Below are 16,182 nucleotides of genomic sequence, written 5' to 3' on the forward strand. Positions count from 1 at the left end.
TTATCATGATCATCACAGTAAATTCAATTTTAATGGTTTGAAAATTTTATCGCTGGCGGAACATCAGCAAAAGCAGATAGAAAATCACCCATGTATGTGCGTAGGTGTGAATGATAATATACACTTTGGTTTTATTGTGCCGCTAACAAACAATAGACAATTACCAATGCAACTATTATTATGCTTTTTTAAGCTTGGTATATATAAAATGGTTTTTAAAAATCGTAATAAGTTATTAACATGTGGTTCGTTGCACAAATCTCATTTAAGATGAGATAGTTTTCGATTCAGTCCGAAGGAAAGGGCTCTTCTGCCATAATTTATTAGATCATATTAGATCTGTTAGATATTTCTAATGCATAAAAATACGTATCGAAGACACCACATATCAGGATGAATAGCAGCATTTATTTAATGTTGTTCATCCGTTTAATGAAATCATTTTTTATGGAATGAAAATTTTATCTAGAAATAATTTTTTTTGATTTACAAATTTTCCTTTCACTTTGTTCCAATTAATGACGATAATCAATTAAGTTGATTGAAAAGTTTGTTCATAATTAGAGATATCGCAGATGAATAAGAAAGAGTGGCTATGTATGGATATTGGTATGTATCGGTCTTGTCAAATTGTATGAAAATATGATTTAAAATGCATATGACACACGATCTACGCTCTATGTTGTAGTCAAGCACGTAAAATATTGGATAGCTACATGTATGAATGACTCTCTGTTAAGTATTTGTGACCAATATAAAATTATGATTCGATTAACTTCGCTCTTCTGGCCGTCCGTCCATGATATTGTTCTTTATTATTTTTATTCTTATTAATGTAGGAATTGACGGAGATAGTGTAAACTTCGAAAATGTGTTCTTAGTTTAGTTAAGAAACATATGATGTATGCAAACACAATGCCAATCGACCTTGAGGCCATCAGCTAAACAGAAACCTTGTGATTTTTATATATCTGCTTGGGATGGAGCTTCTTTCCAAATTTTTTGTTTTTTTAATTTTTTTTTTTTTTTTTTTTTTTTTTTGTTTGATTCAATATTCAAAGACTTTAGCCAAAATATTTTTATAAAAACATTGCGGGAAAAATTTTTCAAAAATATATTTTATATGTAAATAAATAAATAACAAACATATAACGACTTACAGTCTCTAAATAGCAGAAGACAACGCTCCGTTTTGTGCATGAATTGGGCGATTATGCCACTACGCTACTCTCTTTAATAGCAGTTTGAAAACAAAAAATGATAAGTTCAAAAAAAATATTTATATATATATATATATATATATATACAAGCTTTTTATGTTTAGGATATCTTTTAAAAAAAATTTTATTACCTAAAATGATTTATTATTTGCGAAGAAATTCAGCCCTATTTCAAAGCAATTACATGCAAAAAAATTAAAACTGAAAGAAATACTTTGTACGCTGGGCGAGATGTCGACGGATTTTCATAAACTTAATTTTATTGATTTTTAGTAAACAAAAAAATCTCTTTGGAAAACATTAAGCAGAATAAATAATGAAAAAAAAAAAAAAAAAAAAAAAAAATCGTATAAATAAAAACAAAATCAGAAACGTATAGTGAATTGCCAGACCACCAATTCATATACAATATATTTATGCAGCCTACAATGAGCGAGTATGTATTCACCACTCAGTGCTGATAGATAATATTCACCACCAAGTAAAAATAATTTCAAAATTTTTCATATTTTTTTTTTGCGAAAATTATTCATTTCAGTATGAGTACGGTCGCATAACGCTCATAATCCCGCAAGCTTATCCAAACGACGCCGGAGTATACGTTTTGACTGCCAAAAATTTAGCTGGTGAGGTATACAGTTCTTGTAACGTTACTATTAAAGGACGTTTACCAAACGAAACCTCCGACTCGGAAATGGCTTCGGATATGGAACCGATTAAGCCTAATGTTCAAATGCCCTTGAAAGACATTTCAATATTTGAGGGTAAATCGGTACGTTTGGATTGTGTAATTGTTGGCCAACCAGAGCCCGAAGTTATTTGGTATCATAATGAACGGCCCGTTAAAGAATCGGTTGATATTCAACTCTTGTTTCAAGGTGACCGTTGCTCATTAATTATACAAGAGGTTTATCAAGAAGATGCAGGCAATTATAAAGTAGTTGCTATAAATTCTGCGGGTGAAGCATCGAGCAGCTGTGAACTCAAGGTCACCCCATTGAATATAGCTGAACCAGCTACCAGGGCTCAAACTGAACGTCAATCACAAAGCAAAGAATTGGAACCGAAATTTGAAAAGTTTTTAAGTGACGTTCTAGTGGATGAAGGAGAAACGGTAGTAATGGAAGTGATAACTAGTGGCGACAAACCTATGGAAGCCAAATGGTTTTTAACTAATAAGGAACTAAGCGAAGACGAACGTATGCACATAGAAGCTAACGGTACGAATGGTGTTTTCCGATTAACTATAAAAAATGTGAACACTGACGATAAGGGCGTTTACACTGTGAAAGTTTCAAATAGTTCAGGAGATGCAAAATGTTTTTCTCATTTAATAGTAAAATCGGTGAATGCTCCAGAAAGTCAAAGGCCACAGCAGGTGGATATTGTTGAAAAATTAACCCGGCCCGAATTCAAAGAAGTGTTTAGCGATAAAACGGTTAATCTCGAAGAAGTTGTTAAATTTGAATGCATAGTTAAAGGTAAACCTACGCCAAAAGTTCATTGGTGTTTTAATGATCAGCCGGTACATGGGCATAATTTCCTCGTCTCCACCAGCGGCGAGCGGCAAGTGTTGACAGTGCAAAATGCTGGACCCGAAACAGTGGGTAAGATAACATGTATAGCTGAAAATGAAGTGGGTCGAGCCGAATGTGTAGCGTTCCTGGGTTTGGTCGGTTCCGGTCTGGAGGCCATGCCGGCTCAAAGTAATCTACAAACCGTGACACAAGAAGATAACACAGAGTCTTCCAGGGTTACATTCAAGAAGCAAACCTTCACTTCTACCTCTACTTCGCAAGTGCAATCCTTCGAGGGAAATATGCCCCAAACCGAACTTCACCACTCATCGACGCATATCGATCAGTCATTGAAGCAATTCGGTAATCAAAGGCCCGAAATAATCGAAACCCATAAATACCAAGAGTTGCATAAGGATAAAGAAATGTCTAGTCCCACTATGCAGCAGAAATCTTTTGTTTTAGTTCAGTCGGCCAGCAATGATGCGAGCAATGCTATTGTACCCAGTTCACCGACTCGTACACGCAAAGAAATTGCTCCACGTTTTACTACGCCGCTAACGGGTAAAATTGTTGATCAAGGTGTGGACGTTAGTTTGGAAGCTCTGTATGATGGCTTTCCGTCACCGGATATAAAAGTGATTAAAAATGGTGAAGAGTTATTTGATAATGAACGCCTAAAAATTTCGAATAAATGCAATCGTATTACTATCGAATTAAAACAAGTGAACGTGAATGATGCGGGCCGCTATGCTGTCACAGCTAGTAATGCAATGGGTCAATCTACAAGCACTGCCGATTTGGTAGTTAAAAGTAAGTACATAGAAATATATGTTTGCTTTTTGTGTTGCTATCGTCAATTTTTTTTTTTTAACATTTCGACAAAAAGTATTCAATACTAGGAATACCTTAAAGGCCTATGAGATGCATATAATGTATAAACGTAAATGTATATAATGACATGATATGCATTTGTCAAACGGTTGCCAAATTGTACGACAAACAATATATATATATATATATACATGCAGCTATAGATATGAATATATGTATATATACATATGTATTTATATGCATATATGAATATATGCATGAATAAATGTCAAAAAGCATTAAACAAAAATTTTGTATTATGAGATGTAGTTTTGTCATTATTACGATTGTTGTTTCTGTTGCTGTTGTATTAGTCGCCGTCATTGGTTAATTGTAGGTTGTGTTCACAACTGAATACTTTCTTATATGAAATCACATTTAAACTGTATGCAATTAAACAGCTTTGAAAGAAAAAAAAAAAAAAAATAAAACACAAATTTGATTTAAACAAAATAGAAAATAGAGAAAAAAAAAACCATACAAAATATTCAAATGCTTTTGAATTTCATTTCTACATATGTATTCTACACATAGTATACATACAAATGTTTACAAATGTATCTTAATGTTTATGCATTTAAAATACTTTGTCCCTGACCAGTAGTTGCAAAATGATCTTTTAGTTTATTTACTCAATTTCACATTTCTAATCAGTCGCGTTTGTGCGTATGTATATAACAAACATTCCAAATTATATTTCTCAGAATTTGTAGCATTTCCCATACAATATGAAACGATTAAGATAAACGAAGCGGAGAATTTTCCATTAAGACCATTAATCGTTTGTACTTCGTTTCAAAGCCATTTAATATTATCAACGATTATCTGCCCATTTTACACTGGATAGTTGAAGTAACACATCGTATATATCCATCTATTACTTCGATTTGCATCAAATGTACCTTTACGGTCTACATATGTAAAGCCTAATGCCGTGCAATAAAAAAATTCAAGCGATCAATTACACTCTCTAGTATAGAGACGAAATATTTCATCCATTTACGACACTTTTATATTTCGAATTGATGTCGATTTGAATTCTTTTCATACAAACTGTCAATGCTTCGCTTATTGGGATAATTATAAGAAACGAAAATTCTCGCCAGTAAATGTAATAAATAGTAGCCTGCATTCGGTAAAAAAAAAAAAAAGAAAGAGTTACAAACCTTATTAAACGCATATGATCTGCCCGCTTAAAGGAGAAGTGACCTTGACAAGTTGAAATGTCAAAGAAAATTAGATCAGAATATTGCAACATAGGCACAAAGCGACTTCTTTAAGTACATATATATATATAAAAGACGCAGCAAAAAAATGCTCTTCATTATACTAAAAGATATTTCAAGGTTATCGACGCATATGAGAAGTGCAATATTGAACATATAGTAATTTAAAGATTTTATCTAAATTGAATAGAAAATGAAAATAAAATCTCAAGTTTTTCATATCTTAATACCACCGATCCACCGATCTAATTTAAACATATCGTTTATATTCTCTTCAAAGCAATGACTAACTAATTCTATTATCCAGCGAGGTCTATAAGCGTTCCTACATCTTTTCAAAATGCTTTTAATTAGTTTAATAATTGTATGGCATAAAATTGACAAACAATCTCCTCAGTTGTCCTTTAAGTATATTATCTAATACTTGTTAGCGAGAAATTCTGGCTAATTGAAGTATTTATTGATATTTAAATTAAAAAAAAAAAAAAATTTGTAGAAAGAAAATAAGAAGAAATTATTTCACATTAGAGACAAATGAAGGAAGCAGACTGACTCTGTAGGCGTTTATTAATTGCTTCTTTTTTTTTTGTTCTTTTTGTTTTTACTTAAGATTATGTTTTAGTTCTAACGATAAAACAAATCTCTATTGGAAAAACTTTGTTAATCATTTCGTTCACAATTTGGAATATTGTGGTATTCGATAGCGATTATTTTTAGCATTTTCGATGAATAAATTTTTTTTTTTTTTTGCTTATAGTTTGTATATAACATAGTCATATAGTCAAGTCGTATGTGGGAGAATGTTAATGTATTGCAAACAAACAAATTAAATGAAATTTTCTCTAGATATTTACACATATACACACATTTGTATAAGCGTATAAAAATGAAAATAATGAAACAAATTGAAAAGATGTCGTCTCTGCATTTATGAAGGCCGCCCCAAAAACTTATATATCTAACAGGACTGATTTGTCCCTGTGTTGGTTTTGGAAGCAATATATATATATATATATAATCCCGCAATTGTAAAAGCTCTATTTAGTTTCACACACCTATAATTACCTTTTCATTTTTTAATTGCTCCCACCACAGATGCATATATATATGTATGATGCATACGAGCAAATGAAAAAAAAAAAAATCACTAAAGATTGCATATAGAGTTATCAAATAAGTGTCATTCTAATTTGTAATAAAAAGCTATCAACGTGAATTTTCTATTATTTTACATATGAATATTGGTTCATGCCATTGTTATTTAAAAATAATTTCATATGTTTGACGGCTTTTATATTTATAATTGGATTTCTGTAAAATTTCAATCATGGGACAGTACTTCTCCTGGCCATTGTTCCACTATTCCAATCTGCTCTTAATTCACCACTAACACAAGCAATCTTAGTGAATAAGGTCACTGAGGGTTGATGATTTATTAAGGAGTCCGGCAATGCTAATGATCTAACATAATCCGAAAGTAAAAAGTCCATTAGAGTTATATCGTTTACATAGGCAGTTATGGAGATTACAAGGTCGTTGAAGTTTTCATGTAGACGAAGTAAATAGACAGTGATGCAAAGTTGTTGTTAAAATTACATAGTTCGAAGTCATCTACTTTATGCCATCACAAATCAGTCATCATTTCTCATCCTAGCTTTCTCGATTGAAGGTGTCTGCAATGCCATTTCCATGTTCTAAAATGTGTAATATTTTCAGTCCACACCAATCACACACAAACATTATTTTTATACAAATCAAAATCCTTTAGGATCATTCTATGTGTTTTCATGCCACCAAAGAGACAATAATTTTTTGTTTCAAAAACATTTAACCCAATATGGGCTTTATCCTACGTTTTCTGGGCGCTGTAAAACTACAGGTGAATGTATTGCATTCTACAAATAAGGTTCAAAGAACATATTGGAGAAAAACTTTTTTTCTCTTTACCTTTACTTTCGCAACCACAAAATGGATATGTACGCACCTTTTAATGTAACTAACCATTCCCTCCCTATACGTGTGGGCGCACTTGTGATCAGAAGAATTTGGAGATATTGTGTATTGTGAGTTGGGTAGAAAGAGCAGTATTTATGTTTATCGTGTGCTAACAGTAGATGAGCTAAAAAGAAATCTCTTTTTTTCGTTATACGGTTCTTTATGCAATGGATTATCGTAAAATAAAAGATTACTAATAAATTAAATTAAATTAAATTTAATTTATATTGATATTTAGAAACGATTTTCCCACCTGTATTCGGAAGACGGCTTCAAGCTCAAGTCGTAAAGAAAGATGAAAAAATTATAATGGAAGTGGAGGTAACCGGTTTGCCTGAACCTACAGTTGTATGGATGAAAGATGAGAAACCTCTAAGCGAAGCCAATTTATCATCTCATCGACTCCTAAATCAAGGCAATTCGCACAAGTTAATAATAGAAAATGGTAAAGAGGGCATAACGATATTTGAAAATTTCTTGAAAATAAATGTTTTTAAATAATTGTCAGGTCAAATCGGCGATTCCGGTAAATATATGGTTAAGGCAACTAATGCTGGTGGCGAAGCGAAAAGTATCGCGGATTGCGCTATTTTGGAACCAACTACAGAACGTGCTCAAGAGGTTGCTAAAACAATTGACCATAAGACTGCAACCGAATTTAAAACTGAAGTAAGTTTGCATGTTTACAATTTTGATAAATAGCTTTAAACAAATAAAATTGAAATTTTTATATAGAAAAGTTAAGAAAGAAAAAGCCCAAGTAAACGCATTTTGTAAAGACAATTTTTTGTTTTTTTTTTTGTTTAAGTTTTCCTAAAATTCTATTTTATTGTATCCCGAACTTTTCTTTTTGTTTTTTTTTTTGTGCTGATTTTCAAATAAAAAAATCTTATTCAAAATGAATTCCGAAATGTAATTATGAAAAACGCTTATTTTCGGTGTACAAAAACTTATATTCAATCAACACTATCCTACACTGAAACAAATCATCATACGTGATTGTCCATAAAATTTGTATTTGTCAACACCTAAACAACAGGATTTCACCAGAGAACCCATGTCGTTCCAAACCAATCACTCTGAGGTTACCACAGCGACCGATTTGCATGGCTTATCTGAGTCAAAGATTACAACTGAGCATCGTTGCACTACTGAGGCAACCGTGCGCTTAGAGCACAAATCACCGATAACCGATTTACCCCAGGTGGGTCAACAACGAACGAAGGCACCCACTGAACAAAGTGTTAACACCCATACCCAATTGTTACCAACATCCATCAAAACTACTAATAACCAGGATATAATTGATCACTTACAACACTCTCAGACAGTGTTTGACATCACAGATAACACACACAAGAAACCAATCCCACCACCAGAGCCATTTAAACCTACCTGTCCATCCGCTTTATTGCCAACACCATCATCGACGTCATCAGTATTTGATCAGGCTGAGCTTAACAGCACCATGACATCAACAAACAATGAGGAGAAGACTTCAACTTCTTTTGAATACTTCAAGAAAATCGATCAAGATATTTTAGAAAAGCCTTCGGAAAATAACTATAAAAAGTACGAAGTGAAACAAGCCTTTCTGGCATCGGACATTAAATACCCGCAAACAAATTTAGAAGAAGATTTCAAAAGTCTTAATTTGATACCAGGTCCGCCACCTGAAATCTGTTATATCCCTAAACCAGAACAGACCGCAACCAGACCGCAAATGATTAGCGAGAAAATTAAAAAGTTGGAAGAAAATCAACTGCAGGAAAAAGATAAACCTAAGGGCGGAGTACCAATCTTGCCGCCTGCAGCTCCAGCGAGTTTAGGCAAAGAAACTGACAGTATAATCAAATCAAATCAAAGCATTATGAAGTCAGTTGATACATTATCTAGTCCAGGCCAACGATATACGCGTTCACCTTCCCCGAAGCCTTCTGCCGAAGCATTAGCTATGGAAAAACTGTGGACACCCAATAACCATGTTAGCGGTTATGAAAGTTGTACCAGTGATTTAGAACAATCAGTACCAGATTTTAAAGTTCCTAAGCTATCCACACCTACTAAGGAACTAAGGGCTCCGTTCTTAGTAAAACAAATTACGAACTTAGCACCCTTTAGCAGCAGAGACGTACCTAGAATGAAGAGTCCTATAGATCATGTTCAGTTAAAGCCGGGAACGCCACCAGAGATTTGTTTCGCTCCAGAACCCGAGCAGCGACGGCAATCGATAGTACAAACTATGGAAAAGACATTGGAAAAAAATCTTATACAAAGCGGTCCATCTAAAGTTTTGCCTTTATCGGTTCCTACGTTGACGCCGGCGCCAACATTAATGAGTGCATCTAGTGGGCTTAATAAAAGCTTTCTTTATAAGCCTCCACCTCCAGTGATGGCCAACAAAATAGGTAGACGCGAATATTATGAAAGCGATTATGAAAGTGATCGCTGGAAGTATAGCGGTAGTGAATCAGATGAGAATTGTTTTCGTGTTCCCTTACAAAAGGCCTATCAGCCCACTTTGAAAACAAATGGATATGCAGCCGATACCGAAGAAATGTCTAGTTTTATTAAAATGGAGTCCAGCGTTATGGAAAAAAAATCGTTATATGAATCGAATAACTCTGAGAGTCAGCCTACGGCTTTCTCGGAGAAATTTCGAACGACAACACAGCAGCCGCTTTATTTTCCATCCTTTGTGAATGGCGGCCAAGACAAGCAAGAATCGCGCAGCATCAGTGAGAATAAATATCATCACGAAGATAAGGTTCGATTGTTGTTCAGTGTTCCATGTGTATTGTATAAATTATTTAAATGTGTGTAAATTTCGAAAACTGCATATACCGTCAGCGTAGTTATACTCTGTCATAACCTTTAAAATGAGTAAATCCAACGATTTGTTGATATTATGTTGCTGTAAAAAGATAAACTCATCATAACTCATTATCGAAACTAACCTAACAATATATTTTCTTTAATAATGCATCACTGTTTCCGTAAAAGAACATTATTTTATATTTATATTATTGAGCAAAAATAGTGAGATACAAGCCAGGAATCGTTAAAGCTTAAATTTAAAATTCATCCTATTTGCCTATATAGTATTGATAGTTCAGTAATTTTTGTATCTTATATATAATGGTTTGTGTCTTCTCTATTAACATAATCGTATTTTCCGTCCGCATATTCAGAAGCATGCAAGTATGTTTACTTAATTTCCTTTTCATTTGCTGCATTAAATGCTTTGCTAGCTTTATCCATTCGTTTCGTTATCTCAAATATTTTAAATAATTTCTTTCTAACTTTTGGTTTTCTCTACTTTCTTTAGGATTACAAATGCACTTCAATGACAAAGAATATATCTTACCAAATGTCTTCGGCTTCATCGGGTGGTGGAATGCCGCAATTTAGGCCGGTTAAGGCTCCACTCTCGACAACGCCGATTCCAGTGCCAGCTCAACGCAAGACTCCTGCGGAATTTAGTGATTACAGCAGCGAAATCGATGAACGTTTCCGTTCAGTGTCACGCAATTATGAATCCGAATCTGACATTAAGGGCTATCGTGTGGTTTATCCACCTATGACGATACCCAAATCCAATGGCTACAAATCTCCGATAGCGATGGCGGCCCCTTCGCCAATGGAATTTGAACCAACACCGCTGAAGCCAAAATTCGAACCGATACGGAAAGAAATGCACCACGAAATGAAAACGGAGTCGAAACAACAAACACGTAATTATCAGTCGCAGAAGCAACAACCAACACCACAAGTTTTCAAGCCAAAACCGGTTGCCGCTAAATACCTGGCCTCGGCCCAACAACATCAGCAACAGCAAAACCAACAGCAGCAACCACAAAGAGAATACAAATCTCAGCCACAGTTCCAGCCTCAATCCCAACCAACTATGTATTACAAAGCTATAGCGGGCACACCTGTGCATCTCGCTAAAATGGCTACTGAAACTCAGAATATAATGCAAATGAAGGAGTCGTCTGAAACGTGCGAACGCGTAGTTAATATGCAACAAACCAAGAAAGTCATACACTTTGATAATCAAAAAAATCAACGCACTTTGGAAACTTTGCCTTATAGCCCTACGCCTTCACCACGCATAACACCAGTTCGTCAACAGCGGATGCCACCCCCAGCCACACCTACAAGATTTGTGCCTGGTGAGTTTCGTGAAAGCGATTACGAAAACGAGATAGAAAATGCTAAAATCGCTCCCTTGTGGACTCCGATGGGCGAATCGGGGCCATTACGTTTTCGTCACGTTGAACCGCCTCGACCCGGGCGATCTTGCAGCTTGCCCCGCACATACGAGCGTGTTCTTTCACCCTTGGAATTTGATAAAGGACCTGAAATGCCGACTAAAATTCAAGTCGATGCAAACGCATTACGTAACGAACGAAGCAGCAATCTAACCAATCAAAGTCGCCATCAAACATTTAATCGGCAATCTTCGATGCGTTCAAGCGATCACCGCTATTGTAGTACCTTATACGAGCAAGATCGACAACAACAACAACAACAGCAACAAGAACAACAATCACAGAGCTTTTCGCGTGATGATATGAATTTAAAGGTGGGCTCACCGCCCAAATACGGTTATATACCACCGCAGGTCGAGAAGCAAGGTAAAGCGATGGGTTCAACATTGAAGCAAAAAACTCATAAATTTATGGAGGATATTTCACAAGACATGCAAAAGTTCAGTTCGAAAACCCTAAAGACAACCTTCGTAAATGGGCCGACTACTTCTCCCGAACATAGAGTGGTAACACCCACATTTAGACCGATTTTCAAGCGTGCTCCTAGTGAGGGTGACAACAGACCACAAGCCTATCGAGATGAAACCAGAGTTTCGCAATACGGTAAGTAAGAAAATCGTGCAAACAATTTTCAATTTTATTTCTTTTTTCAATTATGGCATCATTTTAAGTTTTAATGGCTTGTTTTGGAAAGCTCTTTTTTGCCCCTTAACTGAACTTGATCCGAAAATATAAATTTATAAAAGTATTTTAATAAGTATGTCTTTGTTGTTGTACCCTTTTCCATTTACTTACTTTATTACTCAGGTACAAAATGTGTCGATCCCAACACTGGTTTAATTTATTTTAAATATGATTTTGGTTATGAATTCGGTATTTTATTTCCGGGTGAAGGTCATAAATTTGTGACCAGCCAATGGAATAAATCTTCATCAACTTTACCGACAGCAGAACAACAATTTAAAGGAACAATTAACAAGAAGTCACCTTATCCTCTACCCGTCGGTAGGGATATAAATATACCCGTCTACCATGAACGTTCAACTATCCCAAGTTATGCTAAGCGCTCCAGTCCATATTTAAACTCCGATAGTACTCATCAAGGTTATTACTCCGATTACTCTGAAACCTTATCACGTCCCGCAGTTAAAACAACTTTTAGACCTTGTACAACATTTAATAGATTGCCACAAAGACGTAATAGTCTGCCTAGCACTCGTATTATCGACATAAATATTGATCGTTTTCACTCCAATGATACATTAAAGCCACGAACCTATTCAGGTTGGTTTAACCGAACAGAAACGCTTCCCATTTAAGTAGATTGGTTTGGATGTTGTAATGAAATGCTTAATTTTCTTTTAAACGGTTACATCAAACAGTAAATAAACAATCATTACCTATAAATATTCTACAGCTCATTCGAATCAGACCAATTTTTATCATCGAATCTTGTCACGTTTTTCTATCCTGCTTTGCATTTTTAGTAACCTGTGTTAACAGTATTATAACTTTTCTCAGGTTTTAAATAACTCTCTTTCTTTTTTACATTTCGCCAAGAAAGGCACAAAATCTCTGCTTAATCATCATAAAATTTCTTTGCCATCTATCAAATCATATTCAGATATATACATCAGGCAATAATTCTGATATTTTGATCATTATGTACATATTGTTTGATAATTTTTATCAGTCAAATGTCATTATTTGCTTCACTCGGAATTTCTGTCAGTAATTTCATGCTCTTGCGGTCCCGAAAAATGTGCTTAACTTAAGATATTTACCGCACTTCAGAGAAAAGTTGCATTTCTATTTACATATTTTTGATTTTTGTCTTCATCCTTTCGAAAGCTACATTATTTCTCATTTTCACATTTTATCTTCTGCTAATGTCGTAAGACGTTTCCACCATCAGCGATCAAATCATTACAATCAAAAGGTGACTAAAAAAAAAAAGGATTAATCAACTTTTTATACCATCATGAAAGTAGTTATTACAACATGGCTTACGGCCGTTACTTTGTTTTGGGTGTAGAGGCACGTAAAAAGTTTCCTCCGTCTGTTTAGCTTATGATCCTTTCAAATTATATTGATTTATTGTTTCCCTTAGGTAAAATTAAAAAAAAATTTTATAAAAATTATAATAAAAATAAAAGCGAAAACGCGACAGGGTTTCTAACGAGACAAATGTACAAAAGAGAACAAACATTTTAATAAATTAGATTATATTCGTTGGCACACACAAACTGACGAACAGAATTAGCACAATTTCTATCATATCTTTGATCAGTGCAAGGATTATTAAACATTGCTGGACTTTTTATAACGAAAAGAGAAAAAAAGAGTGACTTTCAACTTCCATCAAGAACTGGTCAAGTTAGTTCGTCTTTTTAGGTTCAAATCTAAGCTCATCAAAAGCTAAAAAAAAAAAAAAATATTAAAATTTTCAAATCATTTATCACAACGAAGAAGATACTCATCGCTACCTAATGTTATATACGCTATAAAAAAAAAAAAATAATAATAAATAAAGTAACATGTCGCCTTTAGAATGAGACGATATTAATTTGGAGCATCATCATTCATATAGCTGGAAGCTGGCTTTCACTCTCTTTTTCAATTGTTTTTGTAAAATTTTTCATACATGAGATTATCCCCATAATTTTCTATTTCCATGAGTTTTTCATTGCGTTTCATTTCTCTATCATTACGACGAGTGCTTATCATGCAAGCTATACTAGATGGCGTCGCAGATATTCCCTGCAATTTATTGCCCGTTCAGAGGCAACACAAATTTTCTCGTACATTTAACACATAAAATTAGTTTACCTATAATAAATATTGTTTTTTTTTGTTTTTTTGTTTTTCCATAGATCATTTCATGAGATTTTTTTTTTTTTTTTTTTTTATTTATAAACTATTTTACAATCAATTCATGTTCAATTAACCTTGAGTTCTGAATTAATTTAGAAAAAAGATTTAACCTTAACCATAAGAGTTTGAAAGAAAAACTTGTCGTAGAATGACGTAGAAAGAAAACGCTTTATCTCTTTGCCTTGCGAAAAGAATATCACATATAACAGATGCAGACGACAATAAAGCTATAATTGATAAAGTTGTGAAAATGATCCAAAAGTATTTTGTGGAAAATTTTAATAGCTTTTCTCCCAAAGTTTTTGAAGCTATTCAGGGAAAGCTTTTCACGAAATAACTTACATTGTTCTTTTGTTTGATTGCTATATAATACGATTGCATATTTTACTCTACACCACTTGGCGGATGTATGTTATATCCAAAAAAAAAAAAAAAATGAAATTCATTTCTAATCATCCCGTTTGACTCGAATCAATGTTTTCAATCTATTTATGCATACTTGTCCGTATAGATTCACCTATTGCAAATCGATTGGTGCCTTAGAACATGTCTACAAACATTCTTATAAAAGAACCGGCACTTTGGGAATTTAGTTTTCCGCATGAAAAAAATGACTTTTTTCGAAATTAACCGCAAAAATCCCTCAGTAGCCTCTAATTCGGCTTAACAATTAGATGAAGGCAAGAATATGAACGGGATGGGCCAGTTTTTGAAAGCCCTCTTATATATAAATCGTTCCTATGCAAAGCAAGCCTGGCAAGCATGGCAAAAAGGTCCCGTTTCGCATATTTCATAATGAGAACGGATCGAGAGTAGTAGGTTTTTGGCAGTATTGAGAAAGTTCTTCGTATCAAATTGGGTCCATTTCTTGTATCCCAAACCGTATGGGATTACTAGTGAAGAGTAAACATGACAAGAAAAGTAATCTTGCCAAATTTGGATCACGTCCGCTCTCGGTTTGACTCTCTTCGCGTGTAAGTGTGTCTTTACTAAAATCCAAAAATTATTATGTTTGGTACTTCATCACGAAATCAAGATAAAGTGGTGTAGTGTAGTTTGCATTTAAAGAGTCGACCTTCGTCGACAATATTGTTTTTATTTGTTTTTAATTGCATTTATTTTCGGTATAAGAATTTCGCTGAGATCCTGGCTGCGAATATTTTATACATTAAAATCCCAACTTAATTAAATGCTTAAAATGCATGAAATATTGTTTTTATTTAATTTTTAACAATTCTAATATTGTGCCTACTTATGTGTTGCTAATGCATGTTAATTGTGTTTGTTTGAAGTGCTTAATAAAAGAAAAACTTTTCAAAATTATGCAAAAGTGAAAATTAAGTAAGTTTCTTTAACATTTCGTTTGAGATTTAAAACTACCAATAACAAAAAAAAAAAAAACAAACAAACAAACAAACAAACAAACAAAAAAAAACAAAAAATTATATTAAAATTTATTTGAAAAAAAAAAAAAAAAACATATTATAGTAACTGATCTAGCAACAAAACATGATGAACCAGTAAATGCTTATTTGAATCGTGAAGATTATCCTCAAAAGCCACCCACTTTTATAACGGTATGTAGCATTAAAGAAAAAATTTAATTTCATAAAAAAGAAAAAAAAAAACAAAACAAAAAGAAAACCATTTTGGATCCATCCATTTTTAGCCATTAAAGGATCGAGCAGTTGTTCCTGGGCAAACGGCACGTTTTGAATGTATTGTTCAGTGCCATCCCCAACCGGATGTAGGCTGGCATAAAAACGGTTACGATCTGGAAAACAATCAAAAACATCAATTGGAATATAGGAATGGCGTTTGTCGCCTAACCATACCGCATGCATATCCAGGTCTTTGCAAATGAATATAAAATCGAATGCTTCAATAATACATACATATATATATATATATATATGTATGTATATATATATATATATATATATATATGTTTTTTTCTTTATTTTCAATTTCTCCCTCGTAGACGACGCTGGTTCCTATGGTTGTAGTGCCGTAAATCCTCTGGGCCGTGCTACCACTTGTGCTGAACTGCAAGTCACTGGCAAATATCAACGACCTTGAAAACTTGAAACAGTTTCTACTTAGTTTATTTTTCCTTAATATGATATTTAACGAACGTTTTTTTGTGTTTTTGGTGTTTTTTTTTTTTTTTTTTTTTTTCGTCATATTTGGAGTTTTCTTCTTA

The 16,182-nt window shown here is 33.8% G+C and overlaps 1 protein-coding gene across 15 annotated transcripts in view; it reads left to right on the forward strand.

Moving 5' to 3' along the window:
• The window catches only part of LOC119645211 (titin), a 152,221-nt gene that overhangs the window by 107,266 nt on the left and 28,773 nt on the right, over positions 1-16,182 (forward strand). For 7 of the 15 annotated variants that reach the window (XM_038045234.1, XM_038045235.1, XM_038045246.1 and 4 more), the window contains 9 exons: positions 1,759-3,550; positions 7,070-7,276; positions 7,340-7,500; positions 7,871-9,598; positions 10,160-11,708; positions 11,913-12,389; positions 15,468-15,556; positions 15,649-15,829; positions 15,961-16,123. In XM_038045234.1, coding sequence (XP_037901162.1) covers positions 1,759-3,550; positions 7,070-7,276; positions 7,340-7,500; positions 7,871-9,598; positions 10,160-11,708; positions 11,913-12,389; positions 15,468-15,556; positions 15,649-15,829; positions 15,961-16,058 — 6,282 coding nt within the window. In that variant the 3' untranslated portion in view covers positions 16,059-16,123. Of the gene's footprint in view, positions 1-1,758; positions 3,551-7,069; positions 7,277-7,339; positions 7,501-7,870; positions 9,599-10,159; positions 11,709-11,912; positions 12,390-15,467; positions 15,557-15,648; positions 15,830-15,960; positions 16,124-16,182 lie in introns of those variants that run through there. The other 8 variants (XM_038045243.1, XM_038045247.1, XM_038045238.1 and 5 more) reach the window with 6 other exon arrangements.

Source organism: Glossina fuscipes, unplaced genomic scaffold, assembly GCF_014805625.2.
Source record: "Glossina fuscipes isolate IAEA_lab_2018 unplaced genomic scaffold, Yale_Gfus_2 1, whole genome shotgun sequence".
Classification (NCBI taxonomy): Eukaryota; Metazoa; Arthropoda; class Insecta; order Diptera; family Glossinidae; genus Glossina; species Glossina fuscipes.